Source organism: Microcebus murinus, chromosome 20, assembly GCF_040939455.1.
Source record: "Microcebus murinus isolate Inina chromosome 20, M.murinus_Inina_mat1.0, whole genome shotgun sequence".
Classification (NCBI taxonomy): domain Eukaryota; kingdom Metazoa; phylum Chordata; class Mammalia; order Primates; family Cheirogaleidae; genus Microcebus; species Microcebus murinus.
This window is the reverse complement of record NC_134123.1, coordinates 32,605,667-32,616,334: the sequence shown is the minus strand read 5'-3', so window position 1 is coordinate 32,616,334 and position 10,668 is coordinate 32,605,667. Positions and strand designations below refer to the sequence as shown.

General features: G+C 55.7%; 1 protein-coding gene across 1 annotated transcript in view; it reads right to left on the bottom strand.

Moving 5' to 3' along the window:
* Positions 1 to 619: 619 nt before the first annotated feature.
* The window catches only part of CRISPLD2 (cysteine rich secretory protein LCCL domain containing 2), a 63,361-nt gene continuing 53,312 nt past the window's right edge, over positions 620 to 10,668 (bottom strand). The window contains exon 15 of the mRNA XM_075995833.1: positions 620 to 3,143. Coding sequence (XP_075851948.1) covers positions 3,089 to 3,143 — 55 coding nt within the window. The 3' untranslated portion in view covers positions 620 to 3,088. The remainder of the gene's footprint in view (positions 3,144 to 10,668) is intronic.

The following is a 10,668-nucleotide window of genomic DNA, read 5'->3' as shown; positions in this document are numbered from 1 at the left end:
CAAGAGCAAGACCCCATCTCTACTAAAAAAAAAAAAAAAAAAAAAAAAAGAAAGAAATTATGCTTGACTAAGGTGAGTAAAGGGAAAAAAATAAATTAAAAAATTAAAAAATTAAAAAAAGAAAAGAAATTAATGGGCCAACTAAAACTATGTAGAAAAAAAAAATCAGCCGGGCATGGTGGCGCGTGCCTGTAGTCCCAGCTACTTGGGAGGCTGAGGCAGGAGGATCGCTTGAGCCCAGGAGTTGGAGGTTGCTGTGAGCTAGGCTGACACCACGGCACTCTAGCCCAGCAACAGAGTGAGACTCTGTCTCAAAAAAAAAAAAAAAGAAAGAAAGAAATGCAGAGTCCCGGGCCCCGGCCCCGACTGGCGTAACCAGGGCGTGCGTGTTGGCGAGCTCCCCACACCCCGTGACCCGCACACTCTGACATCTCTTCCCACCGTGGGGTGGGGACTCCGCTGGCCAGGACTGCGGCACTGTAGGCAGCGTCTCCGAGCACACGTGACATCCCGGCAGAAAAGGCACACGCAGAATAGCTGAGAGCCCGAAAGGCAGCGTCAGATGCTTTATTTCACAAATTGTCCCCAACTGTCCATAACACACACGTCACAGAAACACTTTAGAAATCAGACCGGTTTTATTGAAACGCTTGCAACAAGGTGGCCCCTGCTCGAAGCACAGAAAACATTCACAATACACGTCTGTACACAGGAAGTAGCAAAATACATCATTTTTCATAGAAAAAAGCACACACGTAGACTGCGGGCCGAGCGGGCCTGCAGCACACACTTCAGAACAGGACAGGGCGAAACTCCGCGAGAAGCCGGGACTTGGCGGTGTGGGGGCAGGAGAGAGACCCAGGGAGGCCGGGGGCTCGGTGGGGCGGTCACGTCTCCACACCTGGGTTAGACGCCACAGTGCGAGGGACCGTCACTCACACATAGGACACGAGGGGCGGTCCCTGATGGCAAAGGGGTATTTTGTATACGAGGGATGTTTTGTATCCAATGGACACTCTGTAACCCTCGTCCCTATCCCTTGTAACGTGTGCTCTTGCTTTCATTTCCTAAAGAATAATGGTTCCAGTTTCAAAATGTTCCCCGGGGTGAAAAAGACAGCCGGGCCCTGCCCCGGGCCAGGTCTTTCTGGCCTGTTCCGAGGGCCCTGGGCGGGAGGGGCTGGGGAGCCTGGGGACTTTGTTTCCGCATGGCGGGACTGACTCACACTGGAAGGCTGGCTTTTCAGCCGTGGAGGGATGCTTCAGAAGCGAGCCCACTGGCGTGCCCTGGACTGCCCACCAACCCCGACAGCCCCAGGAGGGGCTGCCGTTTACCTGCAGTCTTGACCCCGGCACAGCCCCAGATTCCGGATGACTGGTGCTGACGGGACACCGGGCCCACAGGCTGACGACACCCTCCCCTTCTGACGCTGGGGGCCGAACGGTCAGGACCCGGGAATCACTAGCAGCGATTCACGAGGCAGAGAGAGTCTGGCTAATTGTTGCTCAGCCAAGCAGAGTTTAATTACTTTTTACAGACTCCCTAGAGGGTTTTAAAAAAAAAAAGCGCTACTTATGGTCAGATTGTGCATTAATGAAGGAGGCAATCACATAAAGAAGGTGCCTCCGAGGCAGCCAGGTAGAGTCCTTTTCCAGCCTACAGTGTCTTGGTTTTTTGCCTTCTGCTAGTGCTTTTGCCTAGGAAATATCTGGATGGAGGACGACATGGAGCTGGAAGCCAGCGTTCAGGAAACACTGGGGAGTCTGCCGGTGGAGGGCAGAACTTCTGCCTTCTGCAAAGAAGTGCTATTTACAAGAGGGAGCTTTCATTTCACTGCGGGCTTCTGGGCTGGGCTCTGGAAGAACTTGTGCAGCCTGGCGGAAGCCAGAGCGCTCTGGCTGCTCCCCTCGGAGCCCAGGCAGCGCCCGGGGGCTCTCCCCACACAAACAGGAAAAGGAACCCTTCCAGTGTGTCCCCTCCTCGCGCTGCTCTTACTCCGTGAGGGACGGTTTTCGTAACCACAGACGGGGCCGCTAACCTCCGCGAGGAATGTGCCCAGGAATCCGCTCCTCCCACTTGCAGAAAAATAGGTCATCCCGACGCAAGGGGAGTCTGCACGCTGAATTGTCGTTTTCAAAAAGCAGCCACAGGGCAGCCCTCCTCCTCCTCGTTCCCGGCACTTCCGTGGAAACTTACGAGACCAGGAGTTAAGAGAAAAGCGGGCTTCAAGCCGAATCGCTTGCAAAAGCAAAGTCCGGGGAGTGAACCAGGACGCAGGGACTATTCTGGGGCGGGGCGGGAGCCACGATGGGTAGGGGGTACAGAGAGGATTCGCATTCATCGGTCCTCGATGGGACCAAAGGTCACGGCAGGGAGCGGCTGAGCCGTGAGGACGAAGAGGACAGCACAGACAAGATAAATCTCTGGAGTTCCCGCTGAACTCTAAATAAACCAGCACCGCTGTACACACGACCCACCCGCGTGTGGCCGCCGAACTGGGACGTGCAGTGGGACACCAGCGAGGACGCGGGCCGGGGTGGAGCCGGGTCTCTGGCCTAGCCCGTTTGTCTGACCAGCAAACATGAACCCCATTTCTTTCCATTGGTAGGGACGGACTGTGTGTGTGTGTTTTATTATTATTATTATTTTTTTAATTTTTAAATAACTACCTTCCACTCCATCCCTGAAACTCACCCTGCACTTGCTCCACATGCCCCTTCCCGCACCCCTGGAAGCCCGGGCGGGCGTCGGCACGTCCCCCTCCGCCCACAAAGGAATATACGGCGAGGACCATCTCGGCGACCGTCCCCTTCAAGAGACGGGCCAGATCCCTGAAGGAGAGAGGGCACCCAGGACTGGACGCCGGGTGTCGGTCAGGCCCAGGTCCTGAGGATGCTGCTTCTCCGCGGGGATCGGGTGAGATGTCACCCTCACCCACCCGGAGGCCGCAAAGGGACGGACGCCGAACGCCGTTCGAAGGAAGTTTCCTGACTTTCCATATGCCCCTCCCCCAAATAAAAAAATAAAAATAAAAAGCAAAACCCCAAAGCACTGCTGGAGATGCCCCTTCTGCCCCGGCGCCGCGGAGTCACTGCCGGACCGCGAAGATCCGGAAGGCCTTCCCGTCCCGAGGACTGTCCAGGCTGGAAAAGAAGGGAGAGCGCGCGTGTTACCCAGAGGTCTTAGGGGGCCCTCGCTGGGAAGGGAGGGCTGCCCCCCGCCCGCCCCCCCCCCCGTGCCCCCGTAGTGGCAGGAGCACAGCCCAGGGCCGCTCCCCTGCAGCTGCTCCGGCCAGCGTCCAGAACAGCTGGCAAATCCTGTTTTCTTTGCAAATGAGCCTCGGTCTGATTCTAGGTCAGGGCAGTTAAGTTATTTGCTTTCAACTCGGGGATTTACTGGCCCCGCTCTGTCTGGCTTGGACTCACCCTGCAAGGCTTCTGCCTGGGTTTTGCCACCACCTGTCAGCCCACACAGCGGCCTTCTGGGTGACAGACTAATGGGATGGCATTATGACGACAGCGTCCGCCCCGCCGCTGCTCAAACCGGGCTCGGACCCGGCGCCAAGCGCTGTGCCGGCTGCTGTTCATCGGCCTGTCCCCTTCCTCCCGAGGCAGCCCACTGGTGTCACCTGTCACCTCTGCCCCACAGAGGAGGAGGAGGAGACAGGGGGCCCAGACACGAGCGGCTCGCTCAAGGTCACAGCTAGTAAAGCCACCCTTTTCACAACAGGAGCCCAATCCTTCGCCTCACCGAGAGATGAGCCAGCAGGAGGGTCAGAGCTCGAGACCCCCCCCCCGCCCCCCGCCCTTCCCTGGTGTTCTGGAAGGCTGTGCACGGGCACCGGCAGGAACAGCTGTGGGAACACGCAGGCTCCCCAGCTTCTAAATTCGCTGTGAAGCTACGGTGGGCCACGGAGGCAGCGGGCCGGGCACGAGGAAGATCAAGAGAACACGCAGATCAAGAGAACGTGCTGGAAAGTCCAGAAACAGACGCTCTCATTCACGGGCAGCTGGTTTCTGACGAGAGTGCCGGGACCTCCTTCAGTGGGCAGAGACGGTTTTCCCAACCAATGGCACTGGGACGGGGGTACGTACGTGCAGAGCCACGGCGCTGGACCCGCGCCCGGCACCGGGTATAAAGACTCACTCAGAATGGATCAAAGTCCTAAATGTAAAAGCTAAAAATTATAAAACTCTTCGAAGAAAACAAGTATGTGTCTTCATGACCTTGAACAAGGCAATGGTTTCTTAGATAGAATGCCAAAGGCACCATCTATAAATGCAAAAAAAAAAAAAAATCAATACATTGGACTTTATCAAAACTTAAAACATTTGTGCCTTAAAAGAGACCGTTAAGAAAGTGAAAAGGCCGGGCGAGGTGGCTCACGCCTGTAATCCTAGCACTCTGGGAGGCCGAGGCGGGTGGATTGCTCGAGGTCAGGAGTTCAAAACCAGCCTGAGCGAGACCCTGTCTCTACTAAAAATAGAAATTAATTGACCGACTAAAAATATGTATACAAAAAATTAGCCGGGCATGGTGGCGCGTGCCTGTAGTCCCAGCTACTTGGGAGGCTGAGGCAGGAGGATTGCTTGAGCCCAGGAGTTTGAGGTTGCTGTGAGCTAGGCTGATGCCACGGCATTCACTCTAGCCTGGGCAACAAAGTGAGACTCTGTCTCAAAAAAAAAAAAAAAAAAAAGACAAGAACCCAGTTAAGAACCAGGAAAGTTACTGGAATAGACATTTCACCAGTGAAGATGTACAGTGGCTGACAGGCACGTGAACATAGGCTCAGTGTCATGAGTCATTAGGACAAGCGCAGTGGAATCCCACTGCACACACCCCAGGGGCATACCTAGAGTTGGGGAGGGGTCCAGGGAGGGGCCACAGAGGCCTGGAAGGTGGCAGGGAGGGGTGTGGAACTGAAGTGACGGGAGGTTTGCACCGAGCTCCTGTATCAGCCCAACAGAGCAGACCACACCAGATGGAGCCACTCGTGGCAGGTGGCACAGAACCGAGAAACCAGGTGGTTTTTCCAACAATGGGAGACTCACGGCAACCATTCAAAAGGGGCCCAGGCAGCCAGTGCCAGCGGGTAAGGACGTCCCCTCTGCTTTAACCCCGTAAGGAAAGCAACTTTGAGCCCACCCACCTGACCTTGCTCCTTCTCTGCCTGTGGGGCCCCCCCTGGCCCAGCAGACAGCTGCCTTTCGGTCCTGGGGACGGGCTGCTGCCTGATCCATGGATTATGAATAAGAGCCAATCAGAGCTTTAAAACTCCACTTGTTGAAATTTTGTTCTTTGACAGGGGTAGCAGGGTGCCTTCTAGACCCCAAAGGAGGTGTTCTCGAAGTGCCACTAGGGAAGTGCCACTAGCAGTGCTCTTTTTCACATCAGAATTGCATGGAAAAGAACAGGCAGAGCTGTGCTTTTCAGTTTCTGAATAGGGAATCCTTGCCCATTGTCCTAAAATTTAAAGGTATAAAACTCTCTCCCCCAGCCCTGTCTTTTTCTGCACTGAGTTCTCCCCGACAGACACATCCTACGCACACGCAAACAATTACACACACGCTCCCCCCACGCGTTTGCTGCACAAATGGTATATACGTACTACTATATATACTACTCTGTACTTTGCTTTTTTAGTTTAATAATATATTTTAGAATTTGTTTTCTTTTCTGTGCATAAAGAACTCCTCTTTCTTTTTGTTCAGCTGCACAGTCTATCGTATTAAAATATCGTGCTATATGTAACCAGGTCCCTATTGGTGGAGGTTTAGTTCTTTCCAATCTTTTGCTTTTGCAAACAGTGCCACTCCTGTCCACGGGGCTCTCTGCACACGTAGGAGTGCACCTGCAGACGGCTCCTAGGAGCGGAAGTGCGGGAGCAAAGGATACGTGCATCTCTCATTCTGACAGCCGCCAGAGTGCCCTCCCCGACCACAAGGACAGCCGGCCCGTGTGACCCACGCGTGCAGCGTGGCGTGCGACCTGGCTTTGGCTCTCGGCCAATCGAAGGTGGGGAATGGCACCCAGACATCGTTTAAACTTGCATCTCACTTATCAGGAATGAGCTTGAGCATAAGATTAACAGTCCGGTCATGATTTACAAGCAGATTCCGTTTACAGCCCTGACGAGGGAGACCCAGCCTCCGAGGAGGTCAGGCTGCTTAGAATTCCTGGTTGTTTTTCTGCCTTTCTCTGCGGCAGCTTCATGCTTTTGGCTACCCTGGGATTGAACTTCTGAGGCGTGTACGGCGGGAGCACTGGGAAGGCCGGGCCGTGGAGGGAGGCCAAGGCCAGACACAAGCAGAACAATCGGCCTCGGCAGCCTCCGACCGAGAGGAGGAGAGAGAGACGCTGCCCGCGGCAGGGTGGCCCTAGCAGCCCCACTGGTTTCCAGAGAGCACAGATTTGGGGGCCCTCCCCAGGTTCTGGGGTGCAAGATTCCCCTGGGTTCTCTGCCCACATGAACAGACCGACAGAACCACGCACCAGAGTCCCAGGGACCCGGCTACTCGGCACGGCGTGCAAGCCCCGCTGGGGACATTTCTAGGGCTGTGTCCCTCTGACTTACCGTGGGGCTGGATATTCTGCAGATGGGACAGTGTCTTCTCACAGGCACAGGGCCCCAAACAACTGAGGGACGGGGGGCCATTCAGGCTGCCACCCAGATGTGGGGGCTGCCATCCAGATGTGGGGGCCGCCAGCCCGAGGGGCCTGGACCACCAAGCACACTCATTAAACAACCCTCCCACCTTGGAGGCAAGAGCCGGCCCCGCTGAGCTAGGTGAGGATTCCCTAATGCATCAGACCAGGTGGTACCACTACCGCGGAGGCGTTGCTGGGCAACAGCCAGCATCCGCGTCGGTCCCGGCCACTGCTGCAGGTGAGAAGCGCCCCCAGGTCCGGCCCGCTCGGGAAGGCCGCAGGTGGGCCCCGGTTCGCTCTCGCCTCAAGCAGGTGTTAAGGTCCAGTTACACAGGTAGGTTGGCAGGTGTACGTGTCTGATGAAAAATGAGTGTGATCTGGTCGTTATAAAATAACCCATCCGCCCTCGTCTTCCCAGCCCCCCTGGTTCTCTGCTTAGATTATCTTGTGACTCTCGCAGGCGCCTGAAGGGGTGTAAATTGCTACCGCACATCCGGGTGACCTTCATGAAAGGTATCGGACAGCACTTACAAAGCGCACTGAGCCGCGCTCCTAAAGGGCACGGAACACTTCCGATAAAGGGTGTGAAGAGCCCCGCGGTGGCTCTGAACAAAGCCTGAGCTCGGCAGTTTCCCTGCCGTCCATCCAGTGTCTGCCGAGCACCTGCTGGGTGCCGGGCGCCCGGCTCAGCGTCGGGGACGGGGGTGGACAAGGCCGACGGGGTCTCGGCTCCATGGAGCTCGCAGTCCCGGGGCAGGAAGAAACCGCTAAATATGTGCAAGGAGCAGTGTCGGGGGATGGGAGCTGGGGCAATGGAGCAGCTGGAGGAGGGAAAGAGGACACTTCTTCCTCGGGAGGTGGCATTTTGTCTCTATCCGAGTGACACGGGGGACCCAGCCACAGGAACACACGGAGCTGAGAGGGCTCGGGAGTGACGGCAGGTGCTGGGTGTGGGGGGGATGGTCCAGGTGCCATGGAGGAGCAGGGGGAGGAGGGGAAGAGGGAGGAGGAGGGGGAGGAAGAAGGGGAGGAGGAGGGGGAGGAAGAAGGGGAGGAGGAGGGGGAGGAGGAAGGGGAGGAGGAGCCTGCGGAGGGAGGGGAGGAGGAGGTAGAGTAGGAGGGGGAGGAGGAGGAGGAAGAGGAGGGGGTGGAGGGAGGGGAGGGGGAGGGGAGGAGGAGGGGGTGGAGGGAGGGGAGGGGGAGGGGAGGAGGAGGGGGTGGAGGGAGGGGAGGGGGAGGGGAGGAGGAGGGGGCTGAGGGAGGGGAGGGAGGGGAGGAGGAGGAAGAGGAGGGGGAGGAGGAGGAGGAAGAGGAGGGGGAGGAGGAGGGGGAGGAGGAGGGGGAGAAGGAGGGGGAGGAGGAGGGGGAGGAGGAGGGGGAGGAGGAGGGGGAGGGGAGGGGGAGGAGGAGGGGGAGGAGGAGGGGGAGGAGGAAGAAGAAGGCGCCCAGAGACGGTGGAGAAGAGGGCAGGGGCCAGACCAGGTGTGGCCTCAGGTGGTAGGGAGGATTTTATTCTAAGCAGGTGGAAAGCCGTTGGGGGCGGGCGTCAGAAGAGAGCATCCCTTCCTGGCAGCTTAGCGACCTGGCGTAACACCATGACACCGTGCGGGCAGGCAAGGCAGCACCTCAGCGGCTGCAGCTGTCCTGCTAAAAGGAAGTTACCTAAAGACATCGTCAGGGAAGGACACGGGCTTGCGCAAAGATGTTCCTTCCGGTGTTTACTGCAGTGCAAGAAAAAAGGCAACGCAGCTGATGGTCTCTCCACCCCAGGGACACCGGGCACCCGCTGAGCCGGTGCGGCTAACCACAGGACTCGGGAAGGGGCCCGCATCTGCTCAACAACGCTAGTGGCGTGATCCCTGGCCCCTTTCTTTAAGTGTGTTTGTGCGCAACACGGAAAAACCCGAAAGGAAATGGACCAGAAAATGTGTGCAGTGGGGGTCTCTGGGCGTGGGGTGTGGAGTGCTATTCATTTCTTAAAATTATTTTCACTATCTCTCGTCGGTTCCCTATTTTTTTTTTTTCCTTTCCAAGCGGGGCCCTTGAAAGGCCGGGGTGCAGGGCAGGGAATGGCCCAGGGGCCTCACTAAGTTGGGAAGTCAGGGCCAAGCTGGCTTCATCCTCCTCTGTGGCCTCGAAAGTTACTGAGGAAGAGCTCGTGAGGATAACTCACATGAGGACACACATGAGGTTCCGGGAGCGTGTGCCCCATCCTGGAGGGACAGAAGAGCTGTCCCCAAGCTGGCAGTTAGCCCCACAGAATCACGGAGCCAGTGTTAAAAGGATGGCAGAAGAGGAATACCTGAGCCCACTTACTCTTCTGACTTTTTAAAAGTGCCAGTTCTCTTTTGTTATTAAGAAATGGATTTATATGTATATGCGTACATATCTGTCTCTCTACGTATCTATGTATGCGTGTACACACACGAGCGCGCGATAAAGCCGCCGTAAGTCAGAAGTCTCCCAAAGTCAAAAATGCATTTGGCGTCCCTCACCCACCAAATGTCACAGCCTGGCCTCGCCCACCTTAAACGTGCTCAGAACACTTACGATAGCTCGTTGCAAAATCACCCAACACAAAGCCTGTTTCATAATACAGTTATCATAAAGAATTTTCAATCACAATTCACAGCTCAAAGAAGGCTTCTACTAAATGCATCTCGCTTCCGCACCATTGCAAAGTCGAAAATCACAAGTCAAACCACCCTAGCCTAGGCCGTATGTGTGTGTATGTTTTTCTTTTTACAAAGGATTTCAGTCCTGTTCTCCCAGAGTCTCACCCCTCTATTGATCCTTCAGGAAAGTTCCAGAGTGGGACAGAGACAGGCTCAGATCTCATCTGCAGGACCTTTGGGCTTGGGGAGTCCATTTCTCTGAGCCTCAGTTTCCTCATCTGTAAAACTGGGTTCATAAAAGTGCTTAGGGACATTATAGAAAGTCAATGAGCTTCTCTAGAGAAGCATCCAGCAGGCGCTCAATAGCCGGGAGCTACAGACACCATCATCCCTCCTAGGCTCAGGCCTCGTTCTCGTGCCCGGCTCGCGGCGGGTGTGCCCAGGGGTGCGTGAGTTACCCTCACGAAGGCCCACGCCCTAGGGGACAGTCTCCTCCCCTCATTCAATGAAATCTACAATATTTTTAGGGGGGCACAGTCTCAAAATAACGTGTGTAGGGACGGTAGAAGCGGGTGGAGTGAGGGAAACCCACCGTCTGCCATCGGTGGCCCCTCTGCACAGCAGAGGGGACCCTCCCGTCCCTGCCTGGCCTGGGGGAGAGCGAGGGGCCCGTTAGATCTGAACAACAGCTCGGCAGTTCCTGCGTCTCGGAATTTCTGGACACCCAGGGAGATTTTCAGTCCCTCGGCTCTCGGGATTCTCAGAGCCAGGCTGTCCAATCCAGTAGCCACCGGCCCCCAGTGGCCGCCGAGCACTTGAACTGGACTCGCCCAAATCGAGATGTGCCGTAAGTGCAAAATACACACCAGATCTCCAAGCTTTTATCCTCCCATGCAAACCTCCTATGAGTGATTTTTCTCTTGATGACATACTGAAATAATATTATGGACACACTGGATCAAACAAAATATACTCTAGGCCAGGCACGGTGGCTCACGCCTGTCATCCCAGTACTCTGGGAGGCCGAGGCGGGAGGATCGATCAAGCTCAGGAGTTCGAGACCAGCCTGAGCAAGAGTGAGACCCCGTCTCTACTAAAAATAGAAAGAAATTAATTGGCCAACTAAAAACATATATGGAAAAAATGAGCCGGGCATGGCGGCGCATGCCTGTAGTCCCAGCTACTCGGGAGGCTGAGGCAGGAGGATCGCTTGAGCCCAGGAGTCTGAGGTTGCTGTGAGCTAGGCTGACGCCACGGCATTCACTCTAGCCCGGGCAACAGAATGAGACTCTGTCTCAAAAAACAAACAAACAAAATATGTATATATATATTCTAAAATCTCCCTCCTGTTGCTTTTATTTTGGCTATGAGGGACTTGAGAATGCTGCACGCAGCTCTCATTGCA